The following is a 22,807-nucleotide window of genomic DNA, read 5'->3' as shown; positions in this document are numbered from 1 at the left end:
CACCGCACGTGCACACGCCTGGCCCTCAGGTCACTTACGGAAGCACACGCGTGGGCCCGGGGCCTGGAGGGGGAGCTCTGTCTTCACATGGCATTCTGTTCGCAGCAGCCTTGTCTCGGGGTGGAGGGGGGCAGCAGCGAGAGAAAGCGCTGCCCGTGCACGCTGCTGCCCGCACCAGAAGGACGGGCATCGCAGGAGGCTGGGAAGGGGAGCTTGTGTGCGGACGGTTGTGATTCTGAAGGGCTTTGTGAATCAGAGAGAGGCATTCTCGGTTCAGAAGGAGACAGATTTCTCCAGGCCTGCCTGCTGGAGCCTCTTGGAGGGAGGTTGCTTCCCGGTGTGAGCCCTCCGCTGAGTTGTGTTTGGGGCTCTCAATTTGGGGAAGGGCGCTGGTAAAAAGGGCTGGGGTCCGATGCCCGTCCAGAGGTGGGACCGTGACCCCGGACCTTTGCCCTAGCATTCAGTGCCCCTCGGGTGGGAATGGAGTCCCCGGTGCCTGTGCTGTTCCCAGTCATGAGATGGTTGCCATCTGCAGCTAATCCATTCGTCCCTCTGTGTGGACAGAGACCGCAGTGCGGATTTCCGGCTCCCGGGAGATGTTTGCCAGGAGAGAACCTGTCTCCTTTGGGAGATGAGCTCCCAGGCCGCGTTTTTCCGCGTGCCCCCTTGCAAAGGCCACTGCGCTTTTGATGGGGGTCCTCGTAGCTTGGTTTAAGGGGGAAGGGCAGGCCAGTCCTTCCGTTCGTTGTCTTGGTTTTTCTCCACTCGGGCTTGAAAGCCGGAGGGGTTGGTTTCCTCTGTGGCCGGTAACTCCTTCCTGTCCGGATTCGTCACTGGCATTAGTGTTGCCAGGTCCCGAGTCTTTGCTTAACTGACGAAAGGTGCACTGCTCATGTATCCCAGCGGCCTCCAGTTTTACAGATTTTGAACAGAATCGGGATCCTGGGTTAATGGACCAATAATCCATGGGTATCCTTATAGGCAAGGGTTTGCGTTTTGTTTTGTTTTTTTTTAATTTTTTGTTTAACGTTTATTTATTTTTGAGACAGAGAGAGACAGAGCATGAACGGGGGAGGGTCAGAGAGAGGGAGACACAGAATCCGAAACAGGTTCCAGGCTCTGAGCTGTCAGCACAGAGCCCGACGCGGGGCTCGAACTCATGGACCGTGAGATCATGACCTGAGCCGAAGTCGGCCGCTTAACCGACTGAGCCACCCAGGCGCCCCAAGGGTTTGCATTTTGAATGACTCTGTATTTCCTATTTGCAAACACTTCAGTATTGCTGCGATAAAGCAAATCGGATTTGGGCCTATTTTATCAGAGTGTCGTTTGCTCTTTTTTTTTTTTTTTTTTTTTCAACTTTTTATTTTAAAACAGTCTTAGACTTACAGAAAAAAGTTGCAGATAGTGCAAAGAGTTCCCGTATACGCGCCCCCAGCTTCCCCTGTTGCTAACATCTGTGTTGTACTGTGGTACGTTCATCGTCACCGATGGACCCATGTGGCTATGTCATCATGAGCTCAAGGCCGTTATGTATTCAGATTTCCCTAGTTTTTGTCTAACGTTCCAGGATCCCATCCGGGATGCCGCCTTCCATTGAGTCACCCTGTCTCATTCAGGTCCTCTGGACCGGAAGACTTTCTCAGACTTGCCTGGTTTAAATTCCTGACAACGGCCCTCGCGCGGTTAACTGCCGTGGCCGGAGTTCACCGTGCCGAGTTAGGAACCTGCATGTTCCTCTGACCTGCTTTCCCGACAGTGTTTACGTTCAATACGTGAAACCGATTTTAAGCTGGTTCGACGTTGTTCTCGCCCGCTCTTTTTTCCTAACCTCATCTCATTACAGTTCGAGAACTGTTCCCAGGGGCAAACCCAGAATCAGAGCTCGTGTTTTGCCACTGGGACCATCCCTGGGTTACACGGGCCTGTGGAGACAGTAATGGGCTTTCAGAGTATCTCTCGGTGCCTGCCTCTACTGTGGCTTCCCCATTTTACTCTTTATATCTAAGATCAACAGAAGGTAACAGTCCTTCGGTCCCCCTTCCCGAAACGGGGTTTTCATACTGTCGAGGAGGGAGAGAACGAGAGCTTCGTTTCCCTTGGTGTCGCTCGGACAGCGAGATGCCGCCCACCTGGAGGAAGAGGAGGCTGGCTGGGTGCGGACAGGGAGGGAGGACCGGGGCTCCGAAGCGGGAGCGGTTGTCAGAGTCCCGGGGGAGAGAGGGCGCCGGCCGCCCGCACCCCCCGACTGTGGCTGCTCAGGGAGAGGAGTGAGCGAACCGAGGAAGGCGGGAATAAGCCCGCGTGCGAAAGTCACAGGTGGCTCCGGAGAGTTCCCGCCGAGCAGTTTCTCGAAGGATGGGGTTTCGGTGCTGGACGCACGTGGCTTTCCCGGACCCGTTCACTGACGTGCCTCCGTTCTTTCCCACAGAGAACGTCAGCAGTGAGGAGAAAGCCAGAAAGAACGCCACCAAGCCCCTGCTGGACGAGGTCGTGCCTGTGTACCGGCGGGACTGTCACGAGGAGGTGTATGCCGGCAGCCACCAATACCCAGGGAGAGGAGTCTACCTCCTCAAGTTTGACAACTCCTACTCTTTGTGGAGGTCAAAGTCGGTCTACTACAGAGTCTATTATACTAGATAAAGATGGTGTCACGGAGTCCGGAGTCTAGGGTTGGGCAGAAGACGGCACTTGGTTCGGAATTTCTTTTGACTTTTGTGGAGCATTGCAGTCGGCGTCTCCCCTTTTGATTTTGGTCTGATGGTCCGTGAACTCTCGTCGGGACTCGGGGTTTCCTTGAGACTCTAGCATTAATCCTCTGGGGTTAGAGGGAGTCCTCGGACCCGTCTGGCCCTTGGGTGCCGACCGGCAGGGTCGCTAGTGGATGCAGAAGTTACGCGAGCTACGTGTGAAATCTATAAGGTCTCCGAAATAAAACCTCCCCACGTTGACCCCACCCGGCTGACGGTGAGTCCATTGCTGCCCGCCGCGTGCGGTTGACGAGAGCCCGTGGTCACGGTGACCTCGGATCGGAAATCCTCACGTTCGCAGTCTGCCTGAGGTGCAGCTGACTTGGACGAAGGTCATCGTTTTGAAATGAAGGTCATCGTTTTGAAAACTTACAGACTCAAGACCCCACAGGTTATAATAGCAAAGTTGCCTCGATTCGCTTTTGTTCTGAACGACCCAGATTGTCTTTGCGTTGAGTACGGCCGTCTAGTTCAGAGGCCTGTTACAGAGAATTATTTTCCGAGATAATCTTAAGGACGTTCAAAGCCGATTGGTAATTGAACCGTCAAGACACACACAACACCTCAGAGGTCCATGTTGTTAGCGGGCCTCTGCAAACTCGGGTCCTTTTCTCTCCCTCCGGGACTCCCCCCTGCCGGTGACAAAGCAGAGTTAATTCATTTTTGTCTCGATTTGGCTTTATAGAGCATCTCAAATGGAACCCGTTTTCTACACGAGCATATAGTTAGGGGGTTTTGTAAACTCAAATTGACACCTACTGAATTAAAGTGTGTAAAGTCACTTCAGTACAGTTGAGTGTATGGGGAATAACGTTGCACTAAAAGGAAATCACTGCCAGAGACAGTCCATTTTCCTTCCCTGTGTTCATGCTTGGGCACAAACCCTACCCAGTTCCGGTGGGGAATTGCGTACTGGAGAGAATTGGAAAAACAGACGCCCGTGCTTAAATTGTTTTATAGCTTTAATCTGCATTATGTCTTTGTAGATGGGAAGAGGACCTCTTCGCGTCCCTTACCGAGAACATATATGGATAAACAGCCGCAAGTTGGTAGAAGTGATGGACTGGCGTAGAGATCCTTGTTTTCAGGAGGGAGGGGGGTGTAGCTAGAACGTGACCGAGACGGCACTACACACGAAACGTTACTGGATGTTGTTACTGAAATACTTAGATTTTTAGATTTTTAAAACTTCAGATCTTAAATCACTTCTTGTAGGAGGGTCTCCGTCGATTAAGCTGCGTTCTATACAGTTCACTACGCGAGGGGCTGTTTGTCGTGCGTGCGTCTCTTTTCTGGTTTTTAATACCTGGTTTTGTACATACCTAACCCTCTTCTCTTTTGGTTATTCGGAAACTGGATTATTTTCTCCTCTGAGCAGTGCTTGATTTGTGTTCTTTAATCTGGATTCACTGGTTCCAGCTCAAAGACGTCCACACCGTTCTGTCCAGAACACGTTCAGGCTGTCCATGCGCGTGCGCGTACATACGGTAGAGGAACCGTGGGGTTAGGCGCTTCTTGGCTTTTTTTTTTAACGAGAAAATACTGTATTTAAAATGTAAAATAAACTTTTAAAAAGCAGGCACTAATATATATTTCTTCCAGCCTTTGAGTACAGATTTGTTCTTGCCCATGTTAAGATAAATCGTCTTCTGAAAAGACCCTCGTTCTCGGGAGCAGTTTGTGTCACTTTACGTAGCGGTGGTTCGTCGTGTGCTCACGTCAGAACATTTTTGGTTTTAGACTTTTCTATTGCCTTTGGCTGTTGATTAGTACAGTACAAGTGCGATTTCAAAAAGATCTTGAAAATAATATATTTAATCAATTAAAATGTTTATCTGTAACCTGTTGACGTTTCATTGATACCGTTACTCTCGGAAGCGTTAGTTCCGTATTGCCTCATTTTAGACGGACTAGAAGAGATGTTCTAAATGATCTTTCCTGTTTTAAAAAGTTAAAAACCAACAACAAACTATTTCTGACTGATTATTCATAGTTTTTGCCGTGAATTATCCCGGTGAGTGAAAATAGATTTTGAACTTTCCAGACTTATGACGGAAAGACTTCTTGAGGACGTATAAAATCGTTTTCCCTGTACAACCACGTGCGTAGCGCATTCCTTGAAGGACGTGGGGACCGCCCGCTTTCAAATAGCTCCTGAGGTGTGACGCCCCAGAAGTATCCATCAGGGGAGTTCCCCGGTCCGTGTCACGCGGAGTGCCAGAAACTCCTCTAAAACTGACCTCACTGAGACGCAGGGCGACTCGGACCTTAAATTTGAATTCTGTTTGGTTGAAACTTGGAGACGCAGAATGAGGTGGTCATTCTGAGCCGTCGGGGTTCCGGGAAGCCAGACCAGAGAACAGCTGAGAGCTGTTGATGTGTGAGCACATCCTGGACCGTGCTGCTGAGCCTTGACCGTCTGCCTTCCGGAAGAGGAGAAGCAGCCGGTTCGAGATACGCGACTGCTGATAATTCACTGTCAGTCTGCAGCCCAACCTGTCTTTCCCCAAGCTCAATCCAGCACTCCTGTCTGCAGCCCAAATATGTGTGCATGTGATCCACTCGGGGTAGAGCGAATCTTAACTTTATTTCCCTTCACTTAATTTTTCAAAAATGTGTACTAATCAGAGTTGGAGTTTGATCTCGCATATTATTTGCCTAGGATTCTTTGACCTTATTCAAAGTTTTTGAAATCGAGTTGGTTATTGATTGTCCTTTTGACACCCTTATTTTGAACTTATTACATGATCGCTGTCTCAGGTACTTAACTATTTTGCCTGATTTCTCTTGTAACGAAAGAAGCATTGGCTCCATTTCCATTAGCTGACATGCCCCTTAGTAGGTTGTGATTTGATTAGGATACTTAATCTAAGTACCGGGAAACCAGCTGGCTGGCTTCTCCAGAATTGACCTTGGCATTTGGACTCAGGCCATCACACGTGGGATAACAGTATGTAAACCAGGGCACTTAACTCCTTCCTTGTAGTTCTCTAACCAGGTCTCAAGCGTGATTGCCCAGTTCAGACTGGCGCTGAACTGGCAACTTGCAAGTCTGTGAAGAGAGCAAGTACAAATTTGATTACAAGTGCTGATTTGTTTTAACCTTTCTTTAATGTCGTGTCTGTACAAGTCCAAGTTTTTCCCCTTTGCCAAGATCACTAACTTAAATATCTCGTTGAAGGTGACATAACTTTTTTTTTTTTTTTGGGGGGGGTGTGGCAAAATAGAGAAATGTAAACCTGGTTTTCGTAAAGCCTGCGTTTTGCAACTTTTAAAATTCCAGTCTGTGTTAATGGGGGATTCTCCTTTTACTAAGTGTAGGTCTGCCGTGTTCTTGCCATCGGCTGGGTCTCTTCCACAAAGTGCTTCTTTGGCCGTTTTTCTGTGACTTGAACCTTTGAGGTTGCTTCTGATTTTTCATCCTCAGTGCTGGTCCAGCGAGCACTCGTTTACGTGTCTTCCCGCACATCTGCAGGGGTTTTTCAGTAGATCCTGAGAAGTGAGAACTGCCGGGTCGTGGGTTCTGTGCGTTTTTAATTTTAATACGCCCTGCCAAATTGTCCTCCGGAGTGGCTGAACTAATTTCCCCTCCAGCTCCATAGTGTGCGAGAAGATACTGCTTTTTCCAACCCTTGATATCATCAGACTTTGAGTCTAAGTCAATCCGACGGGTGAAAGATGAAGTTTCATTTTCATCTGTGTTTCCCTGATAACCAGTAAGGTGAAGCATCAATTTTTACTGGTCCTTTGTATTTCCTCTCCTGTAAATTGCCGGTTTGTGTCCTTTGACCCATTTTTCAATTAGATCGTTTTTATATGGATTTATTAGCGTTAAAAATATAGGCTGTATGCTAATCATTCATTAGATGCAGCTATTTCTTCCAGTTTCTTGCAGGTCTGTTAATTTTGTTTGCGGCGTTAGGTGTGTTTATACGTGTCTGTGTTTGGTCGTAGACATTCTAAACCACATTGTTAGTTTTATTCAGCTTTTTCGTTTATGACTTCTGTTTGTGTCCATAGATAATATATATGTATATCTATATCTGCTTCTGAGCTCTTTCCCATTTATCTGACAATTCAATGTGCTAATACTATAAATTACTATAGTTTTAAAATATATTTTCTTTTTTTTTTTTTTTTTTTTATTAAAATTTTTTTTTTTTTTCAACGTTTTTTATTTATTTTTGGGACAGAGAGAGACAGAGCATGAACGGGGGAGGGGCAGAGAGAGAGGGAGACACAGAATCGGAAACAGGCTCCAGGCTCCGAGCCATCAGCCCAGAGCCTGACGCGGGGCTCGAACTCACGGACCGCGAGATCGTGACCTGGCTGAAGTCGGACGCTTAACCGACTGCGCCACCCAGGCGCCCCAAAATATATTTTCATACAAGGCAACTCTCCCCTGGTGGTTTTTTTTTTTTTTTTTTTTTGATGCTTTTTCTTTACTATTTTTGAACCATTTTTCTGTATGAACATTTAATCATTATCCTGTCATATGTCATGAAAAACCTTAGTGGGATTTACTTTGGAATATTGTAGTACTTTCGAGGTTGATTGAGAGAGCTTAGATTGCCTTCATAGAAGATTGAGGGGTGCGTGGGTGGCTCAGTCGGTTAAGCATCTGACTTTTTTTTTCTATTTAAAAAAAATTTTTTTTTAACGTTTATTTATTATTGAGAGACAGAGCATGAACAGGGAAGGGGCAGAGAGAGAGAGAGGGAGACACAGAATCGGAAGTAGGCTCCAGGCTCTGAACTGTCAGCACAGAGCCCTTCGCGGGGCTCGAACTCACAAACTGCAAGATCATGACCTGAGCCGAAGTCGGACACTTAACCGACTGAGCCACCCAGGCGCCCCTAAGCATCTGACTTTTGATTTTGGCTCAGGTCATGATCCCCAGGGTCATGAGATCTAGCCCTGTGTTGGGCTCCATTTTGGGCGTGGAGCCTGCTTAAGATTCCCTCCCTCCCTCTCTGCCCCTCCTCTGTTCATGCATACATGCACCCATGTGTGCTCTCTTAATTTTTTTTTTAAGTTTATTTATTAAAAAACATTTTTTTTAATGTTTGTTTATTTTTGAGAGAGACAGAGACAGAATGTGAGTGGGTTAGGAGCAGAGAGAGAGGAAGACCCAGAATTGGAAGCAGTCTCCATCCAGGCTCTGAACTGTCAGCACAGAGCCCGACACGGGGCTCGAACTCACGAGCCGTGAGACCATGACCTGAGCCGGAGTCGACACTCAACCGACTGAGCCACCTGGGCGCCCCTTAAGTTTATTTATTTTTGACAGAGACAGAGTGCGAACATGAGCTGGGAAGGGGCAGAGAGAGAGGGAGACAGAATCGGAAGCAGTCTCCATCCACACTCGGAGCCGTCAGCACAGAGCCCGACACGGGGCTCAAACTCACGAACCGTGAGATCATGACCTGGGCCGGAGTCGGACGCTTAACCGGCTGAGCCACCCAGGCGCCCCCTTAAGTTTTTTTTTTAAACGATAAATAAATAAAAGATTGATAGTTCCGTGTTCTTAGGTGGTATTTTCAGTAGCAGAGATGGAAAACGCAGCCCTGTAGCGGTCTTCCCTGCCGTCATTAGTTATGATGCGGGCTAACCTGGGACAACAGAGGCTCGAAAATAAAGTAGCTCAAATAAGATCATTTGCTCTTACGAACAGGCCAGAGGAGGCAGGCAATGCAGGGCGAATCTGTCTGGTACGTCATGAGGTGAGTGAGAGCCCCGAGTTTCTCTTAATTTTATTTTAGAGAGAGTGGGGGAGAGGAACAGAGACAGGTTCCAGCAGGCTCCGTGCTCAGGGCAGAGCCTGACGCAGAGCTCAATCCCGTGACCCTGGGATCGTCCAAAATCAAGGGCCCGGATGCTCAACCGAGTGAGCCGCCCAGGTGCCTCCCCCAGGTTTCTTTAATCTCGTTTCTCCACAGCACCATCCCCTGGGATGGTGGTGTTTTGTGTGCATGGTTAGAAGCAGACCTGCCTAGGGGCGCCTGGGGGGCTCAGTGAAGCGTCCAACTCGTGGTCTCGCACAGGCCATGATCTCACGGCTTGGTTTGTGGGATCGAGCCCCATGTCGGGCTCTGTGCTGACAGCGCAGAGCCTGCTTGGGATTCTCTCTCTCGCTCTGTCTCAAATAAAAAACAAAAAAGCAGGCTTGCCTGGAACACATTTCCACTTTGGGGGTGGGGTGCATGCCCACTATTAAGGAGAGAACCCTCACTTCTCTTCCTTTTCCACCCACAAATACTGAGTTCCATGGCCCCCTCTAGCTGCAGACTCACGCCCAGCCAAAACTCAAGACACGGCGTGTCTGCTCTGAAAAAGGAGTGGACAGACTGCATTTGTCAGGTGAGTTTTGAAATACATAGCTCTCGTTAATTTTTTTACCATTACCAGAGTCCTACTCACTTATTGTGGAAAATTTAGACAGTATATACAGATGAAAAGCATAAAACTAAAATTATAAACTTACCACTAAGAATAGCTGTCATTTGGGAATTTCCTTCTGGTCTTTTTTTCCCCTAATTTTCAGTTAACAAAAATCTAGCATTCGGGAAAGTGTGCAGTATGAGACTCACGTACCTACCTCACACTGGTCACATTTGCCTTTTTTTTTTTTTTTTCTTTGCCTTCTGTGCTTCAGAGCTTGTCTAAGTATTAAAACGTTAATGAAAGAGTTTGATCCCTATGGACCTTTTCCTGATTACACTTGCTCTTTCCTCCTTCCAAAGATCGTTACCCTGATTTTGATGTTTTAATTCCATATGATGATTATAACAATGTATGTTGCCAGAAAAGGGAGATAATATGGTTATGCAGAATGCTTTTGAACTTTATATGAAATCCAAGGAGATGAGTACACATTTCTACATTCTCCCTTAATACACTCTGTAGCTTTCTTCACTTGAAAATTATTTTGTGGGGCGTCTGGGTGGCTCAGTCGGTTAAGCTTCTGGCCCTTGATTTTGACTCAGGTTATGATCTCACGGTTGTGAGATCGAGCCCTGTGTCAGGCTCTGCACTGAGTGTGGGAATGTTTATTAGAGAGAGAGAGGGAGGGCACCCGAGTGGAAGAGGGGCAGAGAGAGAGGGAGACAGAATCCCAAGCAGGCTTTGCACTGTCAGTGCAGAGCCCAGTGTGGGGCTCGAACTCAGGAACTGTGAGATCATGACCTGAGCTGAAATCAAGAGTCGGACGCTTAACCGACTGAGTCCCCACATTCCCCCCCTGCCGCCCAGTGCCGGCGCCCCTCAAGAGTGACCGTTTTTATTTTAGCTGTGTTGTTGTCATGGTCTCCTGTCTCCTGCTTGTTCTGCCACCATTTATTTAAAAAACGATCTTTCCTCTTGAATTACCTTGGCATCTTTTGTCAAAAACGAGTTGATCATAGGGGCTTCTGGCTGCTCTCAGTCAGTAGAGCATGGGACTACTCCTGATCTCAGGGTCATGAGTTCAAGCCTCATGTTGGATACGGTGATTACTTTTAGAATGAGTGAAGGAATGAATGAATCAATCATATGTGTGGGAGAATTGACATCTTAACAATATTGGGTCTTCCAGTTCATGAACATGGTATATATCCATTTATTTTTAAGTCTTTAACTTTCTCAGTGGTAGTTTGTGATTTATACTGTACAATTCTTAAACATTTTTTAAGAGTTATTTCTAGGTATTTTATGTTTTTTTGATAATTTTATAAATGGTACTTTTTTTTTCCCCTATAATTGCAATTTCCAGTTGTTCAGTTGACTTTTTTAGTATGGAATGTGTACTTGCTAAATTTTTTTACATCTAGTCACTTTTTTGTAAATTATTTAAGACTGTCTATGTAGTGGGGCTCCTGGGTGGCACAGTCGGTTAAGTGTCAGACTTTGGCTCAGGTCATGATCTCGCGGTTCTGGAGGTTCGAGCCCCACATCGGGCTCTGTGCTGACAGTGTGAAGCCTGCTTCGGATCCTATGTCTTTCTGTCTCTCTCTCTCTCTGTCTCCCTCTCTCCCCTTCCCCCGCTCACACACACGCTGTCTCTCAAAAATAAACATTAAAAAAAAAAGAAAAAAGACTGTCTGTAGAAGATGATGTCCTCCATAAAGATGGTTCTTTCTTTCCAGTCTGTATGCCTTTTATTTCTTTTTCTTGCCTATATTACTGGGTAGGATCTCTCCAGTACAATGTTTAGAAAGAGTAGGAAGAAGTCCTTTCTTCCTTCCATCTTAAAGGGAAGACATTCAGTCTTGAACCATTAAGGATGATGATTGCTCTAGGCTTTTCTTTATCAGGTTGAGGAAGTTCCCATCTACTCTTAGTTTGCTGGGAGTTTGTATTGTATGGTGAATATTGCCAAATGCTTTTTCTGCATCTGCAGAGATGAGATCATGTGACTTTTCTTTATTAGCCTGTTGCTGTGGTAAAGTACACTGATTCCTTTTCAGATGTTGAACCAACTTCATATTTCTAGGATAAACCCCACTTGGTAATGATCCTTTTTGGATACCCCTGGATTCAGTTTGTTAATACCTATGAAGGATTTTTATGCCTGTGTTCATGAAGGATATCCATATGGAGTTTGTTTTCTGGTAGTGTGTTGGTCTGCCTTTGGTGTCACTAATGAAGGCCTCATCAAATGAATTAGGAAGTGTACTCTTCTATTTGCTGGAATAGTTATTTCTTCTTTAAAGTTTGGGAGAAATCTCCAGAGAAGCCACATGTGGGCCTGGAATTGTATTTATTGATTGATTTTACCTGTGAATTCCTTTTCTTTGATGTGTATATTTGGGTTATTGGTGTCTTCTTGAGTGGAGCTGCTCTGTAGATTTTTCCTCTCAAGGAATTTTTCCATTTTATCAACTCACTTCTATGCATAAATTCTATCATAACTTTTCACATTATATACCATCTTGATCTGTAGTGTTGTCTTCTTTTGTTCCCATAGGTAATTTCTGTCTTCTTTCTTGATCTCATTGGCTAGAGAAATATAAATTTATTGATTTTCTCAAAGAATAAGCTGTTGGTTTCATTGATTTTTTTTTTTCTCCCTCTCATTGTCTCTATGTTTTAAATTGAATTGATTCTACTTATTCATTCTTTTTGTTTATTTTGGGCTTAATTGTCCCCCTTTCCCACCAGTTTCTTAAGGTAGAAACTTAGGTTATTAATTAGAGATCTTTCTTTAATCTGAAGATGTAAATTGCCCGTTAAACTTTGGTTTAAAACGCTGCATCCCATAAGTTTGGTATTTGGCTTTTTTTTTTTTTTTTTTTTTTGCCTTCATTTAAAATATTTTCTAGTTTGTTGTGTGATTTCTTCTTTGATGCAGGAGTTATTTAGATGAGCGCATGGTTTCTTTTTAAATATTTGGGTATTTCCCGAATGTTTTTCTGTTGCTGGTTTGTAATTTAATTCCATGGGGGCAACATATGGAAGCTCACAGAGCCCACATGGAGCTCTGTGCTTTGGAGCATCTTTTTGTCTGCCTCTTGGCTGTTTATATGTTTGCTCCGGAGAAACACCTATTCGAGTCCTTTGCCAGTTTTTAAATCGGGTCGTTTTGTCGTTGAGTCGTGGAGGTTCTTTGTATCCTGGGTAGGCACCCCTTAGCAGCTCTGTGATGAGCGAATATTTTCTCCCATGCTGTGGGTTGGACGGACGAATTTTGGGGAGGCCGTTGCTTTTTGACTGAGCGGCACGAGTCGGATTGCTAACCCCGTTCGACGACCAGCACAGGGGACGGAGAGGAGGGGCTGACACACCAGCCCACCCGCTGGACTTCAGAGTCCCTGTCCGGTCGGAGGGACGGCCCTGTCGTGGCTGGTGGCCGATCATCCTTTGAGGTGAGCGCTCGGTTAAGCGTTTCCTTTGCCGTCTCAAAGACATTTATTTGAATGCTCTTCGAGGAGTTTCTGCCCTTGTTTTTTTTTTTTTTTATGGTTTTTTTTTTTTTCTCAGTCTGGGAGGAGACTGAGGGGCTCGGCCTGTGTTTTCCCCCACAGTGGTCGCCAGGGGTCCTCAGAGCCGAGCCTTTTGTAAATACGCAACCGGCAATAGCCTGAAGCCTCAGTTAATGGGGGGGGGGGGGGGGGGGGGGGGAGTGACAGGGCTGATACCTGTCCCCAGAAGCCGTTCCTGGTGAGCTGCCTGGGAGAATGGGCCAGAATCTCTCCTGGAACAGACTCATTTAGCTCTTTCGTATGATTAAATGCCTCAAAGGATTGGAAATCCTGCGGCAAACATTCACGTCCCATTTACCAGTATTCTGTGAGTGCTGTCTCTGGCCGAGGGGCTGTCGGTGGAGTCGCGGGGGAAGCCGGCACAGAGCACGCGGACAGCCAGCCAGTCCTGGGCGATCACGTACGACGAAAGGGTTTTTGTTTCTCCCGGCCTAAAAGTGGTGTGCTGGAGTCCCCGGGAGTACTTTCTGGCCCCGTGTGCTAGTTGCTAGCGTCCGAACGGGCTGCCTGTGTCTTTTCCTCAGTTTCCCCGTCTTCCCGGGACGGCCGCTCCCACCCGTCACCCAGCGTGACGGGTGCGCACGGCCAGCAGCTCTGAGGCTGACGGGACGGTAGACTTCCCTGGGCCAGACTTGGGTTCCTTGCCCGTGAAGTAGGAGGGTCGGACCAGACGACTGACGTCTGAGATGCCCGTGACCGATCTTCCCTCCTGGGGGCTGGTTCGCAGCGCTGGCTCCCGGCCGTGATCTGAGTCCGGCCCCCGGACACGGAGGACAGGGAGGGACGGAGGAAAGAGGCCGCTCCAGGAGGGCAGGGGGCAGGTGCAGTGAACACAGGGAAGTGACCTACGAGGCCTGTCTTGGGGCTGCAGGACGCTGGACCCCCGCACCTGCCCGCCACGAACCCCAGAGCGGCCGCAACGGGGTTCGGTCACCCATACCCTCCAGGTGGTCCCGGCGCCACATCTCTGTCTCAAGGCCGTCCTTGGGGCAGCTTCCCGGAGAGGGCTCCCGGGGCCACGTTCCAAGGACAGGAGAGGAGGTGAGGAGCCTCCGGGCGCGGGGGTCCATTCGTGCTGGTACCCCTTCCACAGAGCTCTCCGTCCTCCACCCTGGCCAGAAACAGCCCCAGGTTCTGGAGACACATTTAAAGGAAAAATGAGCGGAAGCCAAGTCCAGACTTGTCACAGTCCCCAGCGGCCTGTCCCACTCCCTTCCAGCCACCCCACGCCTCCCTCAAACGTGTCATTTGCGGCAGAACCCAAACTAGATTTGAAGCTACCATTTCACACGGGAACCCTGGTCTTCTCATCCTGTGGGCCTCGATATGTGCGCTCCAGTGGATTTACCATTTTCCTGTAAATACAGGCCCATGACTGTGTTTCATTGGTAAGAGCGCCACTCGGGGCGCCGCGCCACCAACAAAGTGGGGACGAGGCTGCCGGCTCATGGAAAGTTTGCAGGACAGGCAAAGAGACGCAAGCCTAGAGCCTGTTTGTTGCACCCCCCCCCCCCACCTCTGCTGACCTTGTCCCCACCGCCCCCACCTGGCCGCGCTCCTCATTAGCCCGGAAGCAGCTTCACGGTCGTCATAGAGGAAGAAAGCTCGAGTCCCCTGAGCCCTGCCCCCGTTTGCACCTGCCCGCTCTCCCCTCACCGCACACCGCGGAAGGAGTCCTGGCCTCTGCGGTCTCCACAAGAGGCTGGCTTGTGCCCCCCCGAAGGTCACCAATGATCTGTGGGTAAAGCTATCGCTACCTCTGTGCCCGGCTGCTTTACGGTATCTGACCCCAGTGACCGCTTGCTGCTTGAAGATCATTGCTCCGCTGGCCCCCAGTGTCCTGCTGGCGCTGTGCCGGTTCCTGGGCCGCGGGTCTCTCAGGCCGGGGTTTCCGGGGACCAGGGGAGGCCGGTTTAGGGGCGTCCGCCTTTGTAATCCAGGAAATGGGAGATCCTGCTTGGCCCTCTTAGCTGGTGCGGAGAGATTTGTGTGTAAACGCCCTTGGCGGTAAGTGGGAGGCGCCCAGTTTGGTCTTTGGAGACACAGTTACCCTCTGGAAACCTGATGAGCCAGATTTGGATGCGGGGGCCTTCTCTGCTTTCACCCACCTGCTCTGCGCCCAGGACCATCTGTCTCCCACCTCCAGCAACCACCAGCTCCTGCCTGTACCGCCAGGCCACCTTCAAACCCGAGTAAGGAGTGGGTGGTGTCCCTACAAGGAGTGTCGTTCCCCACCCCCAGAGCAGGCGATGGGGCCCACGCCCCGGACCGTGCTGGGGAAGGTGGCTGAGTCTGTCGTTGAGGGGGACACCCGATCGTCTCAGCTTGACACTAGATGCTGTTGGGGACAGGGAGGTCACCAGGCCACACAAATGCATTGTTGGGGCTCGGGAGCACTTTGGAGCGGGGACTCTACAACATTCAGTGACAAGTCACAGCAAATAGCCTTGAGCACCTGCCCTCGCCTCGTGACACTGGGGCATCGAGCCAGCAAGGGCCCTGCCATCTGGCAGCCTTTTGGGCAGGGACACACCAAGTTGGGAGTGACTGCTTCACCCCCCCGCAGGCCCGGGGCTCTCTCAGTTTTAGCAAACCGTTCAGGCCCAAGCGAATCGGGACGGTCGGTCATCCCCAGCTTTGGGGTTGTGTTTCAGTGTCTGATGCTGTGAGACCCGCCAAGCCAGGATGGAGTGACCTAAAACTACCTATGTCGGTAGCAAATCTGCAGCTTGGGTCGGGCCAGCCCATCTGTGCCCATCTCTGTCACCTCTGGGTGCGGTCACCAGAAGGCTCACTGCTGCCTCTGGCTCAGGCTGCCATGACTCCACCACTGAGACTAGGACAGCGAGACCTCAGCGTGTCTGGTTCCCTGCGGTCCCGCCGCCCAACATCTTCGGGGTAGGTGGACTTCTCCGCGGCGCTCAAGCGTGGAGGTGGGTGAGATGTCCCTGGAGAGAGCATCCAGTGCCAGTGCGTGGACTACCATCTTCGAACGTGGCTTCAGAAGTAGTCCCCGGCTCCCCAGATCCGAGGGGAGGAAACAGAGCACACACACACACCTCCCCCCCCCCCATTGCACAAGTGTGCAAGGTCACCCCGGGGTGGGGGTGCTCACCCATCCTTGGGAAATCCTCTGGGCCACAGCTTGTCTCGCAGCCAGAAGACTCTGGGGAGGGGATTCGAATCAGCCTGGACTCTGTTCTCCTCCACAACCCCCCTCCAGCACCTACAGTGTGCGGGAACTGGGGCTGGGGGCTAATGTTTCTCTGCAAATTCATGTTTTCTTAATGCTTATTCATTTTTGAGAGAGAGAGTGCACACGTGAGCTGGGGAGGGGCAGGGAGGGGGACAGAGGATGCGAAGCAGGGTCTGTACTGACAGCAGAGAGCCTGATGCAGGGCTCGAACTCACGAACACAAAGAACCGAAGTCCCAGGCTCAACCACCTGGGCCACACGAGTGCCCCTGCAAATTCATTTCTTTAACAAAGGCAGGCAGGAGTGCCAGTCCCCGGGTGGGCGCCGGGAGGAGGGGGAGACGTGGCCCTGCTGTGGGTGGGTGACCTGGCTGGGGGCGCTGAACTTGGAGACCGGGAGGTTGGGGATGGGACAGGAATCCTACTGCTTTCCTGGATAAAGGGGACAAGGATCACCTCCTCCTTCCCCTGGCTGCAGGCTGGGGGCTCCCGCGCGTCTCCCTCATGTCACCCTGTTTGGAAACCCACCCACTAGAGCAGGGCCCAGAACGCCTACTGTGGTCCGACCAGCGTCTCCTTCCTCTACCTGATGGCAGGCCCCCCCCCCCCCCCCCCCCCCGGGTGCGGCCATCCAGAGCCATCCCGAACCACGGTGCCCAGCGGAGAGAACCCCCGCCAGCTTCCCCTGCAGGGGCAGGTGACGGGGCGCGCGGACCCCGCAGTCGCTCCTGTGGGCCCCCGCTGGTGCTCCCGGAAGTGCAGTGAATCACGAGCCCGCGGCCCCGGCCCCACCCCCACCCCCGGGGCCTCATGTTCCTGACGTTGGCGCCCTCTAGTGGCCATGCCGGAGCAGCCCCGCACTGCCCGCTGGGAAGCGGGAGGCGCAGACTTGGGAAGCCTGGAGGCGGGAAGCGCAGACGCTGGGAAGATGGTGGCGCAGCCGGACGCGCGGCTCACCTGGTCCCGCTGATCGCTTAGATTCCACCCACATCGGCCTAAGTAACGCAGAAAACCGCCAGAAGACTAGCAGAAAGGGCTCTCTGGAGCCAAGCGTAGACGAGAGGCCCACGGAAGAGGGTAGGAAGACCGGAGTGGCGGTGCGCGCTGCACGGACTGGAGGGAGGGAGCGGCGCGCGCGGAGGGGCAGCCCGCCCGGCAAGGCAGAGCCCCCGGAGTCTGGCCGGCGAAAGCGGAGGGGCCGGACTGCGTGGGTTCTGACAGCCAGCGGACTCAACCTCTGGAATTTTAAAAGTCAGCATCTCTGCTCTCGGAGAGCGGGGAGGGGGGAGGGCGAGTGGACGCCAAGTCCTCCCTCTACAAAGACTGCGGGACAAAGAGCCGCGGGGATACCGGCCGGAACCACAGTTTGAAAAGCGCCTGGGGCCTACGGGAGGGAGTTGTTGAGCCTGGGAGGACAGACCTTGGCGGGGGAACAAAGGAGCTGGCGGGCGCCATTTCCCTCCCCCATCCCCCAGCGGAAATTCCAAAGGGAACCAGTTCCCGCCACCGGACTTGCACCGCGCAATCGCCCAACGCTGTGCTTCTGGGGATCCATCCCTCCGCCCGGGTCTGCCCTCCCGGTGCTGCAGGGCCCCTCCCGCAGGGGACCACCGCGGCCAAAGCGAGCTAAACCTGCCCCTCCCGCCCCTGTGCAGATCCGCCGCCTGGGATCCGCTCGGTCGGTTCGTGGCCAGATCCCATCGAAGCAGCACCACAAGCCTGGCAGTGTGCGAGCAGCCCAGACGGGCCACACCACTCCACAGTGAGTCCTGCCCCTGGGAGAGGGGAAGATAAGGTACACACCAGTGTGACTTCGGCCTGCCCACCAATAAACCTTTCCCCCCCCCCCGCCCCCACCCCGACAGCGCAGGGGAAGTGCCCTGCAGTTTGGAGCTACCGCATCTCTAGCCAACTCCGGGTCTGATCCAGCGCGCCCCAGACCGACCCACTAACCGCACAGGGACCCGATCCTGCCCACAACAGGTAGAGCCTCTGCACGGAAAGCGAGCACAGTTCAGCCACCGCAGTAGCAACTGCCACCGTAGCAACGCACACAGGGACGCCCCTGAAGCGCCATCTTCCCATTAACAGGGGACACTGCACCGCGGGGCACTACAGGACCTCGTCTTCCTAAGGCCACTGCTTTAAGCGCGGGAGACGCAGCCGACTTTGCTAACAGAGACACAGACGCAGCAGTAGACAAAATGAGGAGACGGAGGAATAGGTCCCAAATGAAAGAACAGAACAAAACCACAGCGAGAGACGTAACCAAAACGGAGACGTGTTCTGTAACTGACCTAGAATTTAGAGTAACCCTCCTAAAGATGTTGGCTACAGTCGAGGAAAGCCTGGAGAACATCCAGAAAGACCTAAAACACCTAAAAAAGGACCGGGAAGAGATGATAAACTCACTAAAAGAAACGAACAAGAGACCATCTGGAAAAAACAAGAAAGAAGAGACCGGACAAGGACAGAGCAGCAGCCCGGACAGAGTAAAGGAAAGTCACCAAGCTGAGCCAGCGAGAGTCAAAAAAGTTGTGCAAGATGAGAACAGACCCAGGGAACTCCGCGACACCATCAAGCAGAACCGTCGAGTTACAGGGGTTGCAGCAGGAGAAGAGAGAGAAGAGGAGGCAGAACATTTATTTGAGGAGGTAAAAGCTGAAAACTTCCTGAATCTGGGGAAGGAAACAGAAATCCAGACCCAGGAGGCGCAGAGAGCCCCCGACAAAACCAGCCCGTAGAGTTCCATACCAGGCCAGCCAGTGAATAAAATGGCAAAACCTAAGGATAAAGAGAGAATTTTAAAAGCATCAAGAGGAGAGAAAGCAGTTACAGCCGAGGAAAATCCCATAAGGCTATCTGGATTTTTCAGCAGAAACTTCAGAGATTAGAAGGGAGCAGCATGATATATTCAGGTGCTAAGAGGCAAAAGTCTGCAGCCAAGAACACTATCCAGCAGGGCTATCCTTCAGAATAGAAGGAGAGGGAGAGTTTCCCAAACTAACAAAAGGGAAAGGAACTCATGGCAGGGAGGAAAACCAGCCACTTCCCTGTCACACACAACGCCACCGGCCTGTGGGTCCCAAATCCACAGTCCAGCCACCCTCCTGCCTGAGTCTGCTTGTGGGCACTAAAAGAAACAAACCCAAACCTGGCCTCTTAGAATTTTGAAAATGGGGGGTGGGGGCGGCTGGTCAGTACACGGGCCTCTGGGGGTGGGGGTGGGGGGAGGGGTGGGGTGGGGGGAGGGAGGCTTTCCTCTTATATACTCTTTCTGTACATTTTTTTTAAAGTTTCTAAGACAAAAAACAAAAAAACGTGTTTCGGTCCTCTGACTCCGCCCCTTCCTGGGCTACCAGGCCCCCAGTGGCCCCCTCCTCTCCCGTCGGGGTGCCCTCAGCCTGGGATGCTAGCGCCTTCCTACATCCCACGCCCAGCACAGGGCTCTGAGGCCTGTGTCTTGCTGCCCCAATTAAGGGGTGGGGGGGGGAGGGTTCCAGCGTCCACACCGCGTTCCTATGGGGAGCCATCCCCCTCGTGTGAGTCGCCAGGGGTGACAGGGTCCAGCTACCCTTTCTCCCCCTGTGGGGAGCTGGGGCGCAGAACCCAGACCCAGGGGGCGCACCGAGAGCTCCCCCTGGAGCCAGCGAGGCGGAGATGCAGGGACATGTGCCACCCGTCCCCCGACCAGTAACTCTTCTGAAGGTCGCCAGGGTTGGTCGTGATTGCCGGCCACCTCCCTGTGGGGCCCAGGCACCTTTCAGGGGTTCCTTCCAAGTGCCACAGGTGTGAGGGACACCTGATCGGAGCAGCGACCTGTAGTCTGCAGAGCGAGGGGCTGCGGCCTAGCAAGAAGGGTCAGGACCCAGGTGTTGCGGGGGTGGGGTGGGGGGTGACCTTATGAAGGCAGTTTCCACAACCACAGGAGGCGATATGGCCGGGTTTTCAAAGTAGTTGAGGACCTAAGAGGCTTGGTGAGCTGTCACTTGGGAGCCTCATCCCGATAGGACCGACCGCGGTCGCCCTCAGCACGTCGCAGGAAGGAGCCCGAGAGAAGAGCCGCCTGGCCCACGTTGTCCCTAGGTCCGCAGTAAGCTGCCACTTCTACGAGCCGTGAGCTTAGTACCCTTTCACCCAGGCGCGGCCCCGCTCCGCCCCGAGGGCCACCTCACAGGTGCCCTTTCTACCCTGTGGGACCCTCGGCCTTATCCCCCCCCCCCCCATTCTCCCAATACCTGGCCAACCTGCAAACAACCTGCAGCCTCTGCTCCTCCAAGCGGTTCCCCCCGACCCCTCCCAGAAAGGCCCCGGGCGCCTGCCAGGTTCAGGCCCCGGCCCCCACCCCCACCCCCCTTCCAGTCCTCCGCGCTCGGCCACCCCCGCCACCACGCGTGCGGGTCCCGGGGCGGTGCTTGCAGTGCCCCGCTGTGACTCCCTGCTCGTCCCGCCGGAGGGCCCGCCCCGCCCCCGCCCGGCAGCATCGAGGAGCGGAACGCAGTCCCGGGCGGTGGCGGCCGCCAAAAACTGCCCTCGCTTCTGGCTTCACAGGCCAGGCCCGGGCGCCTCCCGCTGCGTCCGCAAAGGAAGGCGGTTCTTAGGGCGCGGAGGGGCCTGGGGTCTGTCCCGGAGCTCGGGGCCCGGCCGCGCTCGGGACCCGCGGCGGACGGCGCCCGCAGGGGAGGAGTCGCGCGGCGGCGGACAAAGGCGGTGCGGGCCGGTGGGCGGGGCTTGACGTCACGGGCCGGCGCCCCGCCCCCCGGGGTGGGCCCCGCGCGGCCACAACAATAGGCCAGGGGGCCGCTCGCCGCCGCTCCTCGCTCTCGCTCTTCCGCGCCGCCTGGGCGGCGGGGGCTTTGCAGACCGCGAGGCCCTAGCGATCCCCTCGATTTTACAGAAATTCGCTTTCGGCGCAGACGTGCTTCTTTTAAAAAGGAAACGCGAACGCGAGGCGGTCCCCGGCCGCTGTCGCCCCCGTCCGGCTGCCGGCTGGGGGACTCCGGGCGGCCGGCTTCCGCGCGCGGCGGCCACCGGAGGGCGCCTCGGCGCCGTCGCCCTCTCCCCGGAGCACACTGCCTGGGACCCAGACCCGGGCGGGCCACCCCTGCCTCGGGGTCACCCGTCGGAGAACCCAGCTGGGTCACTGTGTGACCTCACGGCAGGTGCTGGCCCTCCCTGTGCCAAGGTTTCCCGTCTGTCTCTAACTTGGGCGATTGAAGGTCCCCCGGACCCCACCCTGCCGGCCCCTCGTGTGGCCCTTCCCCGGGCGCTGCGTTTTGGCAGACCTTCCCTTAAGTACCCGGGGCAGGAGACCAGCCTCCCTGGTTAAGGTGGACGGAGGGTGTTGGGAGGAAAATGTTCACCCTTCCAAGTTCCTTCTGGCCGCTCTACGAACGACACTGACACGAGACAGACTAACAGGAACACATCGAATTTAATCTCGTACCTCCCAGAACCCCACACACGAGAGGTTCAAAGAGGTTGAGTGAGACATTTGCCATCTGGCGCTAAGAAATGGGATGGTGTTGGGAAAGATGTTTGCCCGGCCACACGGGCGGGCCACTCGCATGTAATCTCTCTCTGGTCACAACTCTTCATTCTGGGCAGGACGATTTTCATTCTAGAACGTTAAGGGAAGGGCACAAGTGTCTCTTGAGTCGGCTACGCCTTCATGGCCTTCACCTCAGCCCACAGAGGGGCACATTCTGGGGAGACTTGCTCTGAACCCCTTCGAGGCCAAGGGCAGGTATGCGATGGGGAGCCGGCTCGGGGCTGGTCAGTAAGTACCAGTTTCCTCCTGGTCCCTCTGTCCTTTCCAGAAGGGAGTCAGGATCCTGGCCCACTTAGCTCGGGGCTACTAAAGCTGGGTCTCATCCTGCCTCAGTTTCCCCTTCTACACCCCCACTCCCTAGGACAGATTCTTTGGCCACTCTATATGCCCCAGCTGGAAGCGATCTGGAGACCATCTGGGGAGCATTCTCACTGGCCAGCTGGCCTAGGTGTGCTGGTCAGGACGTCCAGCCCTGCCTGGAGTGGGTGCTGCTTGTGGAGACCCCCACTCCTTCCCTGCTCCCCACCATCCCAGTCCAGACAAGACTCCAGGATGGAGGAGACGGAATCTTGGGCTCGAGGACTCCATGTGGGGTGTGGACCCTCTGGCAAGGAGAGACTCCAGCGCGGAGGGGCCCACGCTGCCCTTCCCTGGGCCATTCGGTGCTGGGCAGGACCCGTCCATTAGTAGATGTCACTGCCAGTTCGCTGCGTTGAAGTCCCCTGCACTTTGTGAATTTTTCCCGAGTCCGAAGAGGCGGCCTCCCGGGCTGCGGGAGGAGGCCGAGGCCAGGGAGGCCGGTCTTTGGCGGGGCCTCCTGACACCCGTCTGGGTTGGTAAGCCCCCTCCCCAGCAGCCTTGCGCCTCCTCTGGGGGTGACCTGCCCTGGCCGGAGGGTGAGGGCCACCTGGGGCCACCTGCTTGCCTTCCGCACAGTCCCCCACTGTCCCGGACCCTTGCGACGTGGGAGGCTTTAGAGGCCGTTCAGGAGAGAGGGGCCCCGTCCCGTGGGCGGCAGGTGCAGAAGGCCCTGGTGCTGCAGATCTCATTCGTCCTGTTCTGTCTGTTCTTCATGTATTTGTCCTGCCCGCACTTCCTGACCCTTCCTCTGAATCAGGCTCTTCCGAGGAGCTGGGGGTTCCCGGAGAGCACTTCTTACTTCCTAATACTGGGGCAAAGGACTCTGATTTCATTGCTTACGAGCTGTGTGGCCTGGGCCAAGTCCCTCGGCCTCTCTGAGACCAGGGGTGCCTTGCCCAGAGACCTCCACCGCCAGGGTCGGCCAAAGGCTGCGAGAGGTTCCCCGTGGAACTTTCTCTGGCCACGGCAGGATAGCCTGGGGCTCGGGGCTG

The 22,807-nt window shown here is 53.2% G+C and overlaps 1 protein-coding gene and 1 long non-coding RNA gene across 3 annotated transcripts in view; both read left to right on the top strand.

The window, feature by feature from the left end:
* The window catches only part of ACBD3 (acyl-CoA binding domain containing 3), a 32,547-nt gene extending 28,219 nt beyond the window's left edge, over positions 1–4,328 (top strand). For both annotated transcript variants that reach the window (XM_060643313.3, XM_078441302.2), the window contains exon 8: positions 2,432–4,328. In XM_060643313.3, coding sequence (XP_060499296.2) covers positions 2,432–2,643 — 212 coding nt within the window. In that variant the 3' untranslated portion in view covers positions 2,644–4,328. The remainder of the gene's footprint in view (positions 1–2,431) is intronic.
* Positions 4,329–16,720: 12,392 nt separating this feature from the next.
* On the top strand, positions 16,721–18,332 carry LOC132685915 (uncharacterized). Its single transcript, XR_009613341.3, has 3 exons — positions 16,721–16,981; positions 17,560–17,666; positions 17,770–18,332. It is a non-coding gene; the product is annotated as an uncharacterized LOC132685915 (long non-coding RNA).
* The last annotated feature ends 4,475 nt before the right edge of the window (positions 18,333–22,807 follow it).

This window comes from Panthera onca, chromosome F1, assembly GCF_046562875.1.
Source record: "Panthera onca isolate mPanOnc1 chromosome F1, mPanOnc1 haplotype 2, whole genome shotgun sequence".
NCBI lineage: Eukaryota > Metazoa > Chordata > Mammalia > Carnivora > Felidae > Panthera > Panthera onca.
The sequence above is the reverse complement of the archived record's forward strand: the minus strand, read 5'-3'. Positions and strand labels throughout refer to the sequence as shown.